The 19183-nt window shown below is 36.3% G+C and overlaps 1 protein-coding gene across 4 annotated transcripts; it reads right to left on the bottom strand.

The window, feature by feature from the left end:
• Window positions 1-6: 6 nt before the first annotated feature.
• LOC306884562 (suppressor of fused homolog) lies at window positions 7-11074 on the bottom strand. Of its 4 annotated transcripts, none has more exons than XM_079440523.1 (13): window positions 10715-11074; window positions 10341-10475; window positions 9989-10125; window positions 9062-9204; window positions 8718-8803; window positions 8296-8368; window positions 6570-6726; window positions 6337-6439; window positions 3545-3583; window positions 3013-3147; window positions 1743-1881; window positions 1591-1659; window positions 7-1488 (listed from the first exon to the last, which is right to left on the bottom strand). In XM_079440523.1, exons 1-13 carry the CDS (start codon window positions 10864-10866, stop codon window positions 1399-1401), a joined length of 1458 nt encoding a protein of 485 aa, XP_079296649.1. In that variant the 5' UTR covers window positions 10867-11074; the 3' UTR covers window positions 7-1398. The 4 variants fall into 4 exon arrangements, with proteins under 4 accessions (XP_079296649.1, XP_079296652.1, XP_079296651.1 ...); XM_079440524.1 differs by having other exon boundaries at window positions 486-1488; window positions 6570-6723; window positions 10715-11043; XM_079440526.1 differs by lacking the exon at window positions 3545-3583 and having other exon boundaries at window positions 6570-6723; window positions 10715-11043.
• Between the last annotated feature and the right edge of the window lie 8109 nt (window positions 11075-19183).

Consider the following 19183-nt stretch of genomic DNA (forward strand, 5'->3'; position numbering starts at 1 on the left):
TTATTTAGAGGAAAAACCAAAAATATTTATTTAGCAACTTGCCTTTTTAAAAGCACAGCTGGTTCAGAATTAGTTTGAGGAGTTGGTGCATGTAATTTACAGTAGTAAGAGTCTCTTAACGTTTTATAGCAGGCCATGACCTCATTTTACTCAATTTACAATCAAATAAAATAGTCATGTAAATATTGGAACCGGAACCCATAAGGCAAATTGTCTTTGGGTTTCAGAACTGAACAGCTGTGTTTGAATGTACCAGCCATTATCTCACCAGCCCACCAGAATGCCGTTACTCATTCCACATGCAAAGAGGGCATTTACATTGGGATCTTAAAGAGACAACATCAAAATACAGAGTTTAAAATTCAGTCAGAGGCACACTTGCTGGTTCTCTACAAGGAATTTTAGTGCCTGGTTGTCATCAGAAAATACTATATCATTTAATGTGAAAGAAGGATTATGTGCAAAAGTAAAACATGGCATTTTGTTAATGTAAATAACTTTAATGCACTTAAGGGTAACAAAACCACAGGCAGTGTAGTGATTCTCCAGAATATAAAAAATGCCAGCACACTAATTAAATTAATCTTTTCAAAAGCACTAATAGAGGTTCTTTTTTAAACTTTGACCTATATTATTGAGCACACATCCCAAAAATAACAAATGCACATTCTAGAAAATAGATTGCCGTCCAGGAACCTGTTAGTTTGCTTCCCTATAAAGAGGCTTGGAATGCAATCATAAAGTCAAATGAAATGAAGTTCAATACAAGTAAAATAGTTAACAAAAATAAACAAAAGAAAGATCAGGGAACTATTTCCTGCTTCTCAACTTTACATTTGACATGAGGTTTAGAAAACATCCATTCTGTACAGGCTTTGGTATTGTGAACGTGAACTGACTAACCACCTAATGTTTGGCAACTAAATGAAGACCTTATGAAATATCATCAACCTTAAATAGGCACAGCTCTATTTTATATATGCAAATGAGTAAAACCTTCACATTACAAGCAGGATTTAGAAAAGCACATTTTCTTTTAAAATGTAACTTCAGTCCATTCAAAGGTGAATAAAGGCACCAGTGCTTGCACATTGTCTCATGCTGCTAAATGTTCAACAAGAAATATGTGTTTTTTGAAACAGACCAGAAAAACACAAATTTTTCCTTAAGAGTGAATAGGTAGACCAATGCAAAGACAAGTGGTATAACGGAAAATACAAAATGTTGTACATGTAAAAAAATGTGTCATGTGCAATCATCTCCGATGCTCTGTGGGAAAAGGGGAAGTGTCTGAATGTCTGTTTCCTTCAGCTGTCTGTAGGCACATGAGCCTGGCAAAAGAGTTGAGCTCCTTTCTGTAGATATGGGTTTGTAATCAGGGTCAGTGTGCTCCCAGTCTTATTGCAGTGGGCTGTCAAACACTGTGTCTGGCAGGACAGAGATCTTTAGCTTCTTATCGGGCCAGCTGTACTGCTTCGGCAGCTTAGACTGGGTGAGATGGTAAAGAGATATATAGCATGTTAAAAACAAAACCAGTTTTAAAAGCTTACAAAACCAGTGAAATATCTTAATGTGAGGTCTAAATCTTACCACTTCACGGGTGCTCAAATCCTGAACGTCAGCTAGCATCTTCTCTACAAACTCCTCGGTAAGCAGTATCTAAAGTGAGGGGATCAGAACAAAGTCACACACATGGAATGACACTGAACATTTTTTGGGTTGTAATAATGCATGTCTGTTACCTGTAACCATGGTCCATGCGCAGCATATGGATGCTCTTCTGTGGCAAAGGCCCCTTCTACCCCAGTGGATACGAAGGTGATTGCTGTGTCTCCATTAATGCTTTTATATGTGAAATGTCGGCCATGAAGCAGACGACCTCTACAAGAAAAGATTAAAAAGAAAAAACTGAATTAATCATTTATGCAGACATTGATAAGTGTTGTTAACGCAAGTGGGAAATATCAAAGGCTAAAGCTATAAGTAACCTGATGTTCACTTTCCCCCTGCTCTTACTTGGACTTTAAACAAATGCTTCTCTGTGAGCCTTGTCTCTGTTTCTGTCCAAACAAGGAGATTACATAAAACTCATATCCCACTCTTTCAGTGCCAGCAATATCAGAGCTGTTAGCATTTCAGTGAGCTCAATTTGTTTGTAATATGAACACGGTGCACAATCCCACAATCAAAATCCCTGGCCATAGTCAAAGCTCATGCCTCAACAAAAAGGATTTCAGGGTTGGAAATTAAAGAAACACTCCACCTTTTTTGAAAATAAGCTCATTTTACAACTCCCCTAGAGTTAAACAGATTAATTTTACCATTTTTGAATCTATTCAGCTGATCTCCAGGTCTGGCGGTAGCACATTTTGCTTACCTTAAAGATCATTGAATCGGATTAGACCATTAGCATCTCGCTCAAAAATGACCAAAGAGTTTTGATAATTTTCCTATTTAGAACTTGACTCTTCTGTAGTTACATAGTGTACTAAGACTGACGGAAAATGAAAAGTTGAGATTTTCTAGGCCGATATGGCTAGGAACTATACTCTCATTCAGGCGTAATAATCAAGGAACTTTGTTGCCGTACCATGGGAGCAGCAGGTGCAATGATATTACGCAGCGCCTGAAAGTAGTCCCCAGCTAGGTAACGTTATGATATAGTTGGGGACTACTTTCAGGCGCTGCGTAATATTATTGCGCCTGCTGCACCCTGATACAAATGGTCTAATCCGATTCAATGATCTATGCTAAGCTAAGCTAAAAGTGCTACCGTCAGACCCGGAGATCGGCTGAATGTATTCAAAAATGGTAAAACTCAACTGTTTAACTCTAGGAGAGTTGTAAAATGAGCCTATTTTCAAAAAAAGTGCAGTGTTCCTTTAGGGGGGGGGGGGGGGGGGGGGGTGGAATTAACAGAAAAGTTTATTTCGACCCTGGGGGATTTCAAGAAAATGTATGGCAAACAACCTTTAAGTACGCAAGTACACTCCCAACAGAGTTCTGCCCTACCTGAGGCACAGTGGGAGAAGAGTCCCAGACTCCTGGTTGAACTTCAGATGCACGCTTTCCAGTTGTCGTGTTCGCACCAGCTCATGAGGGACAATAGCAGCCGAGCTCTCGCTCTCTAGACTGTCCTTACGGCTCCTGGGATAATAAAAGATGGGAAAAGATAAATAAGGGAAAAAAACAGCATGAGGGTGTCCAAGTGCCACATTTGAACTATATAGAAGTCATTGCATTAGATAACCTCGTTGTAACCGTGTTCATCACATTAACTATGAACCTGCTCCACTAAAGTTTAAATACCAGAAATGTTCCAAATATTGATGTGCAATGATATTCATACATTTGTAGCTTAAGTGTCTAAATATTTTTTAAGTAAGAAATAGTGCAGAGTTTTGTGTTTCCATTTCGTTGTAACAAAAAGTAACTTGCAGACACTGCACTGAAAACCCATTTTCAAAGTGGAATAAAGAAGAATAGTCTCCGTAGCCCATTTGTTGGAGAAATAGTTTCAGTTTCACTCGTAGTTGGCTCTTACCTTGATATCTGCTGGGTCTGGAAATGTCCAACTGATTGTCTATGGAGAAATTAGGGGCAGATTTGTACCACAGCGAAGTGAATGAATGCATTTACCACTACTGCCAAACGGCAAATCAATTTTATTCTTTCCAAAAGCCACTAAGAAAAAAGTAAACTTTCCCCCTTGTAAGAGACTGGAATAGCTCCTTTAAATGGATCTTCATATCTGTAATTCTGGTCATTCGGTTGCTACTTTAAGGCCTTTTAGGCATAAAATGTTGGTCAGATGCATCAGTGGAGCAAGTGTGGCAAACACAGGTCAAGCAACTGATCAACAACTGACAAATAAATTCATGACACACTTAAGTCTTGAAAGTTTGTCAGTTAAGTGTGCATAATGATAACTTGACTGCTTTATTAAAGAATAGGAGCAAATAAATAAGTAAATAAATAAAATTGCATACAGGATTCAACTCATTGTCATCATGTCTGGTTCTGTTAATGGTTCTTTAACTTGCACGGCTGCTGAATCTATTGTACGAAACATACATTGCCGACCATAATAGTCAAATTTCCCAACTAATTAATCTTACGAGCTGGTTCTTTTTAGTAAGACAAAATATGTTTGAATCAATCGGAGGGGGTAAGTAAATTAATCACTTACTTATTGAAATTGCAAGTCATTACTTTCATCATGACAGACTTGAAATTCAACACAACGACTTGATCACAAGTACTAAAAGAATTGTTAATGACACTGGAATTATTAAAAGGAATCTGAACCAGAACTGTTAAATTCTTTATGATTCTCAGTCAGTGCAGAAGCCTGAAATCCTTTTCCTCTCCATAAAGAAAGTATGTACAGAAGTGAAGATCTTTATTAGAAAACTGTCATTGTACATCACTTCAGCATCATGTTTCTCATTCATCATGATTATTTGGAACAGGCAACACAACCAATTTCAGCAGGCAGTCAGGCTGAGCTCCAGGATGCATGTCTGAATCTCTGGCTGGGCTACAAGTAGCAGGGGGCCGTGAGCAAAACAAGGGGGTGCAGACAACAGGATAGTGAGATTAACCCAGACAAACCATGCACTGAGATGATCTGGATTGCACAGCGTTTAATGAGATGAGGATGGAGTGCTTAAAACGTTCACCCCAGCTAACTGCTACCATCACAGGTCTAGTAACAAAGATTACAGGCAATTTCTAACAGCACAAATAATCATGGGTCTAAGGACAGTATAGCCTAATACAGTACCCAATTGAAAAGCACATTTGTACTGGCAGACTATTGGCACTTGAAGCTAATTTCATGAGCTAGTAACATTGCTGTACAATAGCAGGCCAGCTGGCAAGAGTCAGCACTCATGAGGACTAAGACTGAAGGGACAGGCTGTGTCTGAAAAATACCTGCAGGTAATTATCCACATATTGGACAGGCTTCTGAGTCGCTGTCAAACTAATAGTGATTTTGATATATATAGCGGTTGGAGTTGAACCAACCAAAGTTAACGAAATTCATTCCTAACTCCGTTAAAAATTGCAGGCCTGTTTTAAAGCCATTTTTTAACTGTGCACCAAATAGAGGTGGGCGGCCTTATATAACAGTACTTCATCACATATATATCATTCATGATCAGTTAATTTTGCAGAGTTTTATCACATTGCTTTCTTGCAGTATACATTGGATGTCCAAGTATTAATTTTTGTGTGTCACCAAGTGAAATCTATGAATGCTGAAAACAGTCCTAATGGGTTTCCAGCGATAATATTAACAGGCTTATAGACTCATTTATAGGGGTGGATACTGACACTGATTTCACAAACTGATTTGATTCTGATCTCAATTCAATTCGATATGGATTCATTTGGAACGGATATATCAGGTAAAGTACATAATATCGATGTTTTTGCAAGGAAAAAGTCTCTCAACTAAACTATACAACCAGTTGGTATTATTGCCCTAATATTAAAGGTTAAAATTAAAAGGCCAAACTATTAAATTCAATTGCTGTTTATTTTTAGATAAAGTAAACAAAACTTAAGTTTTCTAGCTAAATTATCAAGCTGTGATTAAACGGCTTTCCTGAGGTAAATGTAACATTACATCGTTTACAAGCTGTTTTATAGGCATCTTTCCGGAACTGAAACATTTCAGTATGTTTTCTTTCAACATGCATTCTAATATTAATTCATGCTTATGCCATGATATAACTAGTACTAAAGCTGAAGAGATGACAAGTTAGTGGATGGGAGTTGAACATTACATATATTGTTTAATGCAAACATCAACTGAAAACAGCACAGACTGATAGATCGATTTTGAAATTGAAATATCGATATCGGTTCAAAATGAAGATCGGTTCAAAATCAGTACTATCAATCCAGCAATGGCAAAAAAATAAAATAAAATCGCAATGGCAGTAGACCCACAACACTTTTCATGATTCACAGCACCCATAATCATAATCTCAATCACTTATATGATTAATTGTGCAGCCCTGTGTGCTATAAGCAATATAGCAAAATCTCCACCTGGTGAAACACTTTTCACACTATGTATATACAATTATAGTGCCGAGGCCCTGGCACTAAACATCTTTTGTCTCCTAGCCATACACCATAATGATGCCATCCTGTCCCGAACAGGTGGCATAGAAAACCAAAGCAGTTTGGCGTCCTGAAACAAACTCTTCAACCTGCTACTTCCAGAATTAAGGTCACAACACTGGGTAAACCATACTTCCGCTTGACCAGAATAATCACGCAGTCCAGAAGCTCTGATTGTCATGAAAGGGTAGGACTTACTGTGGCCGGTCGTGACTGTGCCTCTGACTGCTGATGGGAGGCAGGACAGACTTGCTGTTAATCTCCAGTCCTTTCCTCAGGGCTTCTCTAATCTGTTCAGTGTCTGTATGAACAATACACAAATATTCATGACAACGTCACAGTAATTTGAGCCAATTACAAAATCTCTGAAGCATATGGAGTTTGGTGTCTTGTTTTTAAAGCGGGCTGTGCTTGTCCTTAGCACCCCTCACCTTTGTCGGACAGCCTACGTGGCTGTGACCCAATGCAAATGCTCCTGCTGTCGTCCTCATCCTCGGGAGGTCGGCTCAAGTCATCCCAGGCGCACTTGGCACTGACCCCGCTCAGGTTAGAGCCGTCCGTCTCTATGCCCTTATCCACTCGTTCCTGCTTGGGACGAGCAATCAACACACGCACTAATCAGCAGGAGATCAGCATGGCTGGACATGTGTCCGTCTCAGCGCAGAGAGAGAGGGGGCAGAGGACTAACAGCAGTTGGAGGTGTTGAGTTTAACAGCCAGACTTAATTACACTCCATCTTTTCCCATCACTCCTGAAGCATCACAGTGTGAGCTATAACAGATGACCTTAATCGCCAGGAATGATTATCATTCATTACTTGAGAGACGTGTTAAAAAAAAAAAAAAAATAGAGCGGGGGATAAATATTCATAGGACATGAATACCACAAAACCAGTCTCAATTTGACAAAAGTGTCAATTTTTCAAAATCGAGATGTATACATCACCTGAAAGCTGAATAAATAAGCTTTCAATTGATGTTTGGTTTTGTTAGGATAGGATAATATTTGGCCAAGATACAACTATTTGAAAAGCTGGAATCAAAAAAATCTAAATATTGAGAAAATCACCAAGTTGTCCAAATTAAGTTCTTAGTAATGCATATTACTAATCAAAAATTAAGTTTTGATACATTTACAGTAGGAAATTTACAAAATATCTTCATGGAACATGATCTTTACTTAATTCCCAAATGATTTTTGGCATAAAAGAAAAATTTATCATTTTTACCCATACTATGTATTTTTGGCTATTGCTACAAATACACCCCAGTGACTTAAAACTGGTTTTGTGGTCCAGGGTCACATATAGCCAATGACTGATATTAAAATTCTAAACTATTTTCTCCAAATAAATAAAACACCAAATACAGTAACATAAAACAAAAAAGTAGACTTAGGCATCACTACATTATGTCATGTACAGTTTGATAATGGACATTCATTTTGACATTTACATTTCTGCATTTAGCAGACGCTTTTATTCAAAGCGATTTACATTGCATTCAAGTTACAGTTTTTACATTTTATCAGCTCTTGAGATTTTGAGATCTGCTAAAGATTACATTTAACAGTGTTATAAAATTAATGTTCCAAAATAACTTGGAAACGTCTGTCTAAAATCAAAACTTTCAAGAATGTCTCTTGAGCACCAAATCAGCATATTTAGAATAATTTCTGAAGGATTGCGTGACACTGAAGACTGGAGTAAGGATGCAGAAAATTCAGCTTTGGAATAAATATACGGTTTACATGTAAAATATACTGTTATTTTACTGTATTTATCATAAAGTAAACACAGCCTGGGTGAGCATTTCTTTCCAAAACAATAAAAAAATTTTACCAACCTCATAGTAGCGTAATATTCAATACTGACCGACGTATATACAATATCAATCAATACTGATCATTTACTTAAATATTAAAGTTACATTTGTGTGAAGAGCAGACCGAAATATAATTTAAAATCATCTTAAAAGGAAGAATTTGAGCAAATAACCATGAACAGTTGTCATATGGTAAAGATGAACGTACATTTTTCAAAATTCATTTTTTCACACAAAAAAGCCATTTAGCAACAATATCAGGGTAAATAATACGAGCATTTTCATGTGGATGATATGTTCCTTTCAACAACATGCAAACTTCAGAAAGCCTTACTTGCAAGTGTGGATCAATGTCAAATATAGTTTCCCCTCTTCTCATGTCAGTGATTAACCATGGACCCCCAGCACTGCAAACAAAACAGCAGACGAAGCAAGACCCAATTCAGAATTAATGAAAAGCAAGAACAGCACAAAGCATCTCAATGCAAATGAAAGCTCCTGACCCACTTAGTGGAAAAGAAACATCATTCAAGTACATGACAGACATATTCTTACATTTGCTTACAGTTAATTTAACACAAACTTACAACTTCAGCCCTCCATAAATGCCACAGAGACAAAATAATATATCAAGGGCATTAATTTAGTTTCTCAGCTGGTTAAATCAGTCCTGCAGTTTCTTTAACGCAGTTTTCCCACCAATTGAGCACGAGCATGTCCTTGGCCTGTCTCATGGCTGGCTGTGGGATTACTCACATGTGCACTCCTCTCAGCAGGTCCAGAATGCCTTGGCCGTTCCACTGCTGCGCTGCCTGCAGCTCCTCTGTGCAAACACCCACAATCTGATGAGCAGAAGGAAAAACTTCATTTAAACCAATCACAAGGAGAAACATGCATAGAAGGACAAGGTTAATAAATGTAATGTCTTAAGGTCATTTCAAATATACGGTGGGGCTCAGCTGAACCTAAATAGCTATATAAACATGTCTGAAACCGGTCTCAACGGCTAAAGAAACAAATAAGAAAACAAAATAAATGAGATTTTATATTAGCCTACAAGTCAACAACTTTTTTGAAACTGCTAGCTTGTTATGCCTGACCTGAAGGAAGCTGACGAGACCAAAGGGGGTCTGCACCGGCTGCATCTGAGGGTCCTCCGTGAGTAGCATATGCTGGATTCTAGACTCGCTGTTGTCCAACGGACTGTGCCACGAAATGTGATCGCCACTACAGAATGTGTTTTCTGTTGCAGAGCAAATTACATGTCTGAGAGGTCTGTATACTTTCAAAAGAGTAATATTTAAATATTTCATATTGAAATGAAGTATAATTTTAATTTGACAACTCTAATATATTGCATACAGTACATGCAATGGAGTATAGACATAGATACCTGCTCTGGGACAAATCTGCAATTTTCTAACTAAAACACTAAGAAAAGTTTGTACTTCAAATAAAAAAGCTACTAAAATAAAGCAGAAAGACACATTCTGCTAAATACAGTCTGCACATATTTAGATGTGTGATTCCACATGCTGCATCTCATATCACTCAGTTGGATATGCGGGGGTCTTATTTTATTAAACTGGCAGGCAAAAACAAAATCTGGATTTTAGGTTTGATCTGAAGTGCAAAAATATGGGGAAAAAGGTCTTTTTGGCAGTTTCTCTTTATCCTGAGACACCACTTTACTTCTTTCAACTTGATTATCTTATAGTATTACAGTTATACAAAGCCAAACTTTATTTCAAGGCTTTATTTTACATTTGCATGTCCCACTCAAGCTTGAGTATTACAACTGTTAGACAGTAAAAGTGTAGCTTAAAAGCATTAAATGGTTCATACCATCAGGCTGAGAAATAATGATAATGAAAAACTACATTTTTACAATTTACACCATATATTAAATGACTTTAAATCTGTTAAAGCTGAAAACAAGAGCTGCTGCATTATTTTGAAATTACAGAAGGAAAGCTTCCGGGAATTATAAAACTCCAAGCCCTAAAGAGTGGGTGCAGGTACAGTACCTGATTGAAACACGTAACGAGCCAAGCCCTGCATGAGCTCAGCTGGCCAGGTAGGGGGTGCCGTCTCTCCTGCTTCTCTCTTCAGGCGAAATGTGAGCTCAAAACCAAAACCACTTGGACCCTCATGACCTGTGAATCTATAAAGAAGCAGAATACAGCTGAAATTCAATCCCTGCCAAGTGCCAACACAACTCTTAACATAAAACTAAACATCAAATTCATTCAACTGCTGAAACTTCATGCAAGTGAACACATCATGTAAATAAGAAAATAAGTTGAACTAAACTAGCCGGGTATTGCTGTAACAACATTGTCATGTAATGAAACTTTCATCTCAATCTGCCATTCTTACTCATGAACTCTGTTGTCCCCATACAAGTCACTTAGACCCAGGCTGACATAGTGCCAGTGTTCGGGTACATCTTGTCCAGGACATCCCAAGCTTCTGTACATACTAATGTAGTCCAGTGGATCTGGACCCCCTAACCTGAAAAGAGGATTATGGGAAGAAAAAGTGAGTCACTGAGATGGAAATGTACACTTGAAAGTTTGTTATTTGCCTGTTAATAATGCTTCTGCTGACTGAAATTTGATTTTATCTTTGATCACCACTCAGTGTTTTAATAGTACAAACTAGTCCTGAAATATTTCTTTGTTTTACTGAACTTGTTTTTATGTGTGCATATCAAGCAACAACATAAAACAGGAATGCTTCAGACGTCTCACCAATACTTCACAATGGCTGTGACTTGCAGCGGGTTCGCCTGATCGGGATACAGACGCCTGCATTCCCCATAAATGGCCTGCAATCCCGGGGGAAAGATCGAGGCGAGGCCGAGGTGCGCTGCTGCTCCGCTGCTAGGCCGCATCTCATCCATCCCCACACGGCCGCACCAAACAGGGAAAAAAGTTGTCGAGAAGCAGGAAAAAAAAAGGTATTCTTTAAAACTTACGATTAAATAGGCGATTAAACCACTGATATTGTAAAAACGACTTGTAACACTTCCGCCCCCTATGTTTAGCCCCTGTTACAGTTACGTCTGTGGTTTGATGTCCAGAAAAGGGGACGTGGCTAACCCTTTGATTGACACTTGATCCACCCAATCAGAACAGCTGTTAGAAAGAGCCGCGATGCGATTGGACGAATGCAATGTGATCAATGAATTTGTTAGCTGTTGATCCATGAGGAGGTGGGGCTCAGTGTCCAATATGCCATTCACATAAACAACTGCTTTTCTTTCTTTCTTTCTTTCTTTCTTTTTTAAATTAGAGATGAAATTGGCCATTTCTAATGTATTATGTCTTCCATTTCATTACATTTCAATAGCTTCTGTTAACATTCCAATCACTTTCATAGACACAATAATTTGTTGCTTTTGCCCACCACGCATACATGATTAAATGAATATATTATTAATTTTTTTAAATGTACCTCTTTTTTATTTGTTTTTTTAACACTGTTTCTTCCCAGAAAAATATATATTTTCATTAATACTTTTTAGATCTTTTTTTTTTTTTTTTTTTTTTTACTTTTTCAGTCATTTACTGCTAATATGACACTTAAAATGTATTTTTCACATGCCAGAAATGTTAGTAATTTATCTATTTGTTTCAAAAATCTATTTCATTTTAGCGTTGTACTGTTATTATTACTAAAGCCAAAATTTGTGAATCTACTAACTGTACTTTCCAAAGTACATAAGGTTTAGTGCCACCTGCTAGACAGACTATTAACTGCACATGCGCCTGGACCTTGTGTTATACAATAATGTAAGATGATAATAAAAGATGAAGACATCATAATTAACATATTATATCTCATTCTTGTTTTTAGATTTATATCTTGCCCTTGGTTTATTCAAAGATAAGATCATAAATCAGAAGTTCTGGAAAGTGATGTAATGATTCACTTCCACAAATGAAACACCTACAGCAGTCAGAGAGGTCAACCTCATGTGGTTTATTAGTCATTTCTGATGTTAAAAGCATTTCTTTAATTCTGTTAACAATGTATCCTTATGTTGACACTACATATAGTTGTCTTGGCAGCATCCATCTGGTATAGTGTTTTGCCAGAGTTTTACTAAGTATATTTTGTCTAAGAATATGCTTATCCCCAAAATTATATTAGAAAAAAATTTACAATTTCTCCAGAAAATCAGCTATGATACAGCTTGTCAGAACAGATTATTTCTGCTCAGTATACCAGGCCTGTTTATGGCAGTTATGACTGATAAGATGCGTAGGCTACATGTTGATGTTACGTGGTGCTTGGATACCAAAACTGCTGCAAGAGATGCAGCAGGCAATCACTTGGTTTTCATTGTTTCACTTTCAATTAAATTCTTAATTATATGACAAATATGCCTCAGTTCATGGCTGCTGCAATAACTAGAAAAATCGCCTGTACAATTAAGTACAGAGTTGCTTAAATTTACACATAATGCTTCTATTTTTTCAGTATTGTCAGTAGAACTGTATGTACATTACACAGTTTATTTATTTGTTGTTTCTGTACATTTTTGTTGTTGTAATTTTGTCTTCCTAAATTACATGATCACACTGGGTTCTTACTAATACTCCAATTATGTTTTTCTGTGTGTATTTTGTTTTAAAATTGTGTTCTTTTATTCAGACAATACCCTGAATTGCTCAGCTTGGGACCAGTGACCCTTTACACACAGAGCATCCAGAGCTATCAAGACACAGCTGAGCATGTAGAGTACTACAGTACCATTTCTATGGACCAAACCAAAAAGTTTCTTTTAGTCCTATTTGGTACCATCAATCAAGTGTGCTTCCTCTGCCAAATGTTGCTCCAAAACAAGCCCCAGGATTCAGTCACCATGAGATGCCCAGTGAAGCATGGCCGGAAGGGTTCAGAGGGGAACTGCGCTGGGGGGAAACTCCAGAGAGTGCTCGGCGTGAACTGAGAGCTTCCAGAATTTGTGAAAGAGGATCTGAGGCGGGTGTATGGCACTAACCCCAGCAGGTAATCTGTGAGGATCAGCTATCAGAACGGGGAGTTTTTAGTTTGAGGGAACCCTCATGTGGGTGAACAACAGTGGAAAAGAAGGTGCTGCGAAAGGAGACAAGTCTTCCAGAGGGGCATATTGTGAGTGAAATAAAAGAGAATAAAAAGGCGAAAAATAATGTGACTGTATTGCTGTAATGTTTCTGTTTAGTGCTATCTACTGTCAGTTGAGATAAAAAAAAAAAATTTAAAAAAAGAGTGATTATACAAGACAAATCTAGTGTGTAAACAAGAATGAGTTTGGGAAATTAAAATATGATGTACACTAAAAACAATTGGTGCAGAAACATTTTTCACTTGGAAAGTGCTAGTAAAACTCAGAAATTGCTATAAAACACGATTAAAAAGAAACGGCAAGTAACACGTTGAATTAAATGTGAAATTTTAAAGTAGAAAAACTGAAATAGTATTTTCATAAAATGTACTTGAATAGTGTTTTATTTAGAATTGAGAAAAATCTTTTTAGACTGTAATATAGGATGAGATTTACAAAAGCCACTCCATTACAAAAATCTCATTTCATATCAATGGTATTATATATAATGTAACATTATTTGTATGTAAATGCATGCATCACATTCTGACAGTTTTGGTAGTTTTTGTTTACCCACAATTTCATTTGACACTACAATTATTATTTTTTACACATTAGAAAAATGATTTTTAAAGTGGTAAATAAAACAAAGACTTCTGAAGAAATGACTATGTTAGTTTTTCTACTACTACTTTTGTGTTACTTTGCAATTCTTTGTAATCATTTATGAAATCTACTAGCAATTTCTGAGTTAAAATTGTTTCAAAGTAAATCACAATCTTATTTTACACACAGTAATTATATTCACATCTTTAAAGTGTCCTTTAATACTGATTTAAAATAATGTATTTCTTTTGGATATGTGAAAAGAAACATTTTACAAACAATATATTTGTTATTGTCTGCTGGGACAAATATTCATTCATTTAATCTTCAACTAACACTAATGAATAGCTTCAACTTATGAATTTTGAAAACTACTGCAATCAAAATATACATACATTTGCAAAAGCAAGTAAGACTTCAGCAAAACAATGGTGAAATGAGACTACTACACTAAATACCAGTATCTGAGTGATCGTAATGCATAAAAAGATCACAGATGTATAGACACCCCAAACTGTATTCAGATGACCACTACCATTCTTATAATCTCTGCATTGAATGAGTGTTGACCAGATCATTACAGAACCAGAACAGTTGTCTTGTGAGGGGGTCCATTACTCCAGATTTCCAAGGAATCGATCCTGAGTCATTTGCTGGGAATAAGAGATAAGACATGCCTGCGGTTATAGCGTGGGAGTCAGTGCATCATTTGCATAACGTCAGCTCACCACTGGCTTTACTGAAAAATCTGGCCATGATGTCTGGCAATACATTTATATCCAACCCACAGACATACAAGTAAGATGAATCCACATCATACACCCTCTAAAAGGCACTGCTAAACATCTGACCTGTTACTTATTAGTGCCCCTTGAAAAACGACACGGAAGTGGACAGACTTTGGTCATTTGATAAGCACACCCACAGTGTCTGATAAATGAGAGTGTGCATAATTGACATAATATGCACTGAAACATAATATATATATATGAATAAATTAAAAACAGACAAAGATGGTAATTTTTTTGAAAAAAATCTGAATATTTATTGGAGAACACATAAAACATACATATCATAAAATATCTCAAAAGGAAAAAATTAACCACTGACTAAGGCACTGTAACATAACATGAAGTAACTTGTATAACTTGTACATGTAACGTATTGTATATAAACACACAAATATAATTTTATTAATAGAATTTTAATAATTATAAATAATTTTATATATTTCAAAATTCAATTTCATTCAATTAAAAAAATTAAATAAATAAATGACATTCAATAGAATAGAATGTACATTTTAAATTATTTGATGTCTTTTTTGTAAATTAGTTTAGAAGACATTGAACAAAATGCCAGAAGAACTGAGCCCATAGATGAACTCTTTATGAACACCATCTATGGAATTCAGTTCTCAGGGCTTAAGTGCTCAAGACAAACTTTGTCAGTATTTACTTAACATGAATAAAAAAAATAAAAAATAAAAAAAACTCATTTGGTAATGATACAGATATGCTGTTGTCCGTGGTGTGTTTTAAAATTGTTATATGCTTTGACTAAAACTGTGTGCATTCATTAGCCCAAAGCTGAAAACTTCTTGAAGCTTACAAAAATTACATGAACAACCAAGAAGCCGTTAATTTGGCCGTTACAGAGTTCAAGACTGAGAAGCACAAGCTAATAAACAAGAACAAGAGTAGCACAGCTAATAAATTCATAGGTGTATCTCTGCGAAGGCCACAGGGTTAGTGACGTAATTCACCTCACGTTTTTGTCTCAGTGTTATCTCCATCACATATTTGTTTAATGTTTGATCATTACTTAACAGCAGCGAAAAAGCATTGAACTTCATGTCCTTAACTGAGAACCTGCCACACCTGAGGACATTCAGGAAACTGTCTCTTCCCAATAATCGGCACTGAACCAGTCAAACTGCCCTGATGGGTGCACAGTTGGAAACCCCCTCTGAAATCCCAGAAACAGCTTTTTTTTTTTTTTTTACAATGCTCTGATGAACAACACATTTTGAATTGATATAAAAACTACATTTGTATAAGCTCACAGTTCAGACATTAGAAATCTCATGAAAACACAGTAATGATATTTTATACATACAGTAAGATATTATTTTTTACCCACCACACATCTTTGCAAGATCAAACGTTTATTTTTCTCCCAAAACACATGTCATACTGAACATCCAATACTTATCTGATAAGGAGAGAGGCACGCTTATCCCAGCTTGTCAGAATCAACTTCATATCTTTCGTTCCTGTGCGTTTATGACAATCATGGATCAAGCCATTGCTTTAAAATCCACAATCTTTATTTGCCATTAGAGTCTCCAGTAACTCACATGTAAAGCCAGAGATGAGCGGTGTTCTTGTGACCTCTGAATATATGACTTCTGTTTTCTCTCAGCTTAAATATCTCTCTCTTTCGCTCTTTCTCTCTCTCTTTCTGTTTTTATCTCCCTCTTTCACTCACTCACTCACTCCCTCATGATCTAAGTACCGTCAGCCTGCAATCACTTCCCAGTAAAAAGGAAGAAGTGGGAGGGAGTCTCCCGCCCCCTCATAATGAATCAATACAAAGCGCTTCTGAGGAAAAACATCTCACTGGTTCAGCCCTCAATTCCCATAAAACAAAAAAGGGAAAAAGGGAGACTGAAAGAAAAAAAAAGGCTTGTCAGAGAGGGAACCAGGAATTCCCCTTATTGCAAAAGAGCAGTTTCATGACAAGAGCAGTGACTTAGCAGAGACAGGCAGTAACAATGCTGCCGTGTTTCCATAAAGGAAATGGAAATGGCACATGTGGAACCTACATTAGCAATGTCATGTTTACATGTGCTGATGTCTCTGACAAAAATAGTTAAAAAGTGGTCAATTGGAATTTTCTGCTGACTGATACATGTATATTGCATCATAATGAGGTGTGGTGTTAAAACCATGAATACAGTTGTTCCACTCCCCACACTACTTCCATCTATCGCTTACTGTAAAATGAAGTCATTGAACATTTCACACCCTCCTTACTGAAAAACATAGTTTCATTGACGGCTCAGTATTTAAGCTGCCTGCTTGTGTGGATATGATGGTTGTTTTTCATTATTTTCATTTTGTATGTAAAGGAAACATCAGATCAGTTTCTAATGTTGTGATGGAAGAAATAGTTTATTTATAGTGAAATGAGAACTTTTGGCATATGGTAACTTGCAGTTGTTACCTTAAATGGTTAGTTCATCCAAAAACAAACATTCTGTGATCATTTACTCACCCTCATGTTGTTACAAACTTACTTCCATATGTGGAACACAAGAGAAGAGCTTTTTTTTAAATCTCCCCGTGTTATTTGTTCATACATGGGGTCCAGTGTGGAACCACTGATATTAATTATATAGTCAAAAAAAGTCTAGAAGATATTTTGAAAGTAGTCATACAGTTTTGGAATGACACGAGGGTGAGTAAATGATGACGGAATTATTTTGGGATGAATTATTCTTTTTAGGAGCTAGTTCTACCTGATCCAACTCTTAAATTTTGATTTGTTAACTTATTATATTAATGTGCTATCTTTGATGAACAAAATCAGATCATTTAGATGCTAACTCACAAAGCACTTTTTTTCCCAGTGTACATAACCCCACAATATGAACAATTTGTTTTTTCTAAAAAAAAAAAATATGCCAGGATGGAAGATGGAACAAAACCACCTTATTTATAAAGTCATTTTGAAATCTCTAAATAATTTTTAGGTTGTTCCAAAAAAAGGACACATACTAAGAAGGAGTGAGGATAGGGTCAAAACATCCATGTGCAATGACTTAAAAGCTGACGGCTACAATAAGGGAATCTACTTTCAGAGCAAATCCTTCTGCTGGTGGGATAAGTTGCAATTGACATTTTGCACAGACTTCAGAAACAGACCTGGCTTTCATGCTGCTGTTTGAACACAGGGGAAATTGGCTGCAAAGGTCACTGAGCCCATTTCCTCTCCCCCTTGCTCACAAAGACTCAGACCTTTACAGCACCCACTGCTTTTAACCTGCAACGTATTTTAATAGTTACCATTCTCAAACGCTCAATGTGTGTGTTCTCCTTAGGTGAGGGCTATCTGAGGTCAGTGTTCGATGTATTTTCCTCCTCTATGTACAGTCTCTGGCGTGATGATGCCTTCCCAAAAGCCATGTCACAGTTCAGATGCATGACTAAGAAGAAAGAGATGATTGCTGAAATTAGCAGAAGTGGACTTTGCCTTTATTTCCTGTAAACTGCTTATGCAAAGTCAGTAAGGTTAATGCGGTGGCAGAACTTCTTTATTGCTATCTTTTTTAAACTTACAGCTGTCAGGTCATAGAAGAACTCGTATAAACGATTCTCTTTTAAAATCCTTTCATGAGTTGCTATAATGCTATTCTTAGCTAGATTTGATGTTAAATATATCAGTTTACTTCATTTAGGTGATATTTTATTTTAATTGTTAATAATTTAATGATTATTATTTTTTATTTTTTTTCTTATTCTTGTCTTAATGTCAGTGTACTTCATTCTTGTCAGGATCTTAATTTCAAAAGAACACTGTTGAAATTGAACAATATGGGAACACTGGAAATGTTTAGATGACTTTACAAAACTTATGTAAATTAAAAGATGTATAATTAATAGATGAAAAAATGACGTAGAGGAGCGATTGAAAACAAATGAATTCATTTTATAATTTTTTATTCAATGTCTGCTTGGTTATGACTAAAGCTCACATGAATCCATTCTAGACCATGACGCTACGGTGTCTTGGAAGTCTGACTAAAACTAGTTTCCTTAGAAGATTCCTTCACAGCAGGCCGTAGAGTGGAATGAAAGGTTACGGCAGAAAATTGTAGGAGCAGATTCCAGTTCTGCCATATACAGTCAGAAACAAATAAGCATATGGTGTTGAAAATTCCCAATAGGCTTATGTAAATTTATACAGTATGTTACGCTAAGGAAATGCAGAGGTGTAGTTGTTTTTTGTGTTTTGTGTTTGATGTGAAGGGAAGGGAATGCTAATGCTAATGCTAGTAGCTATAGTTACGAAGTTGATATTTATTTATCACATAGATCAGCGATTAATTCAATAACTAAAAAAAATAAATAAATTGGATAAGGTGGATAAATTAATGTTTAGACCATAAGGGAAGAAATTGAGTAAAATGTGACAAAAAAGAAGTTCTAAACAGTACCAGATTAGAGTTTTTGAGCTTGTAGCAATAGCAGACTTTTTGTGTGCTAAACAGAACCCTTTACGTTCCAAAAAGAGCCATATGTACTATAGAATCTTAAAGAACCTTTTTTAAGTATGGTTTTTCATAAATATTAGTTTTTATATTACTTGACAGTAATGAAAATGACAGTGCTATAACAAAAGTTATTGTCTGAATACATGAATTAATTACAATTGACACTGAACCTGAATGAATGCATAAAGAAATAAAACATAAAATACAAACTCAGAATAGATGCAATGATGGCCTAGTTCCACT

The sequence above is a fragment of the Barbus barbus genome, assembly GCF_936440315.1.
Source record: "Barbus barbus genome assembly, chromosome: 18".
Taxonomy (NCBI): Eukaryota; Metazoa; Chordata; class Actinopteri; order Cypriniformes; family Cyprinidae; genus Barbus; species Barbus barbus.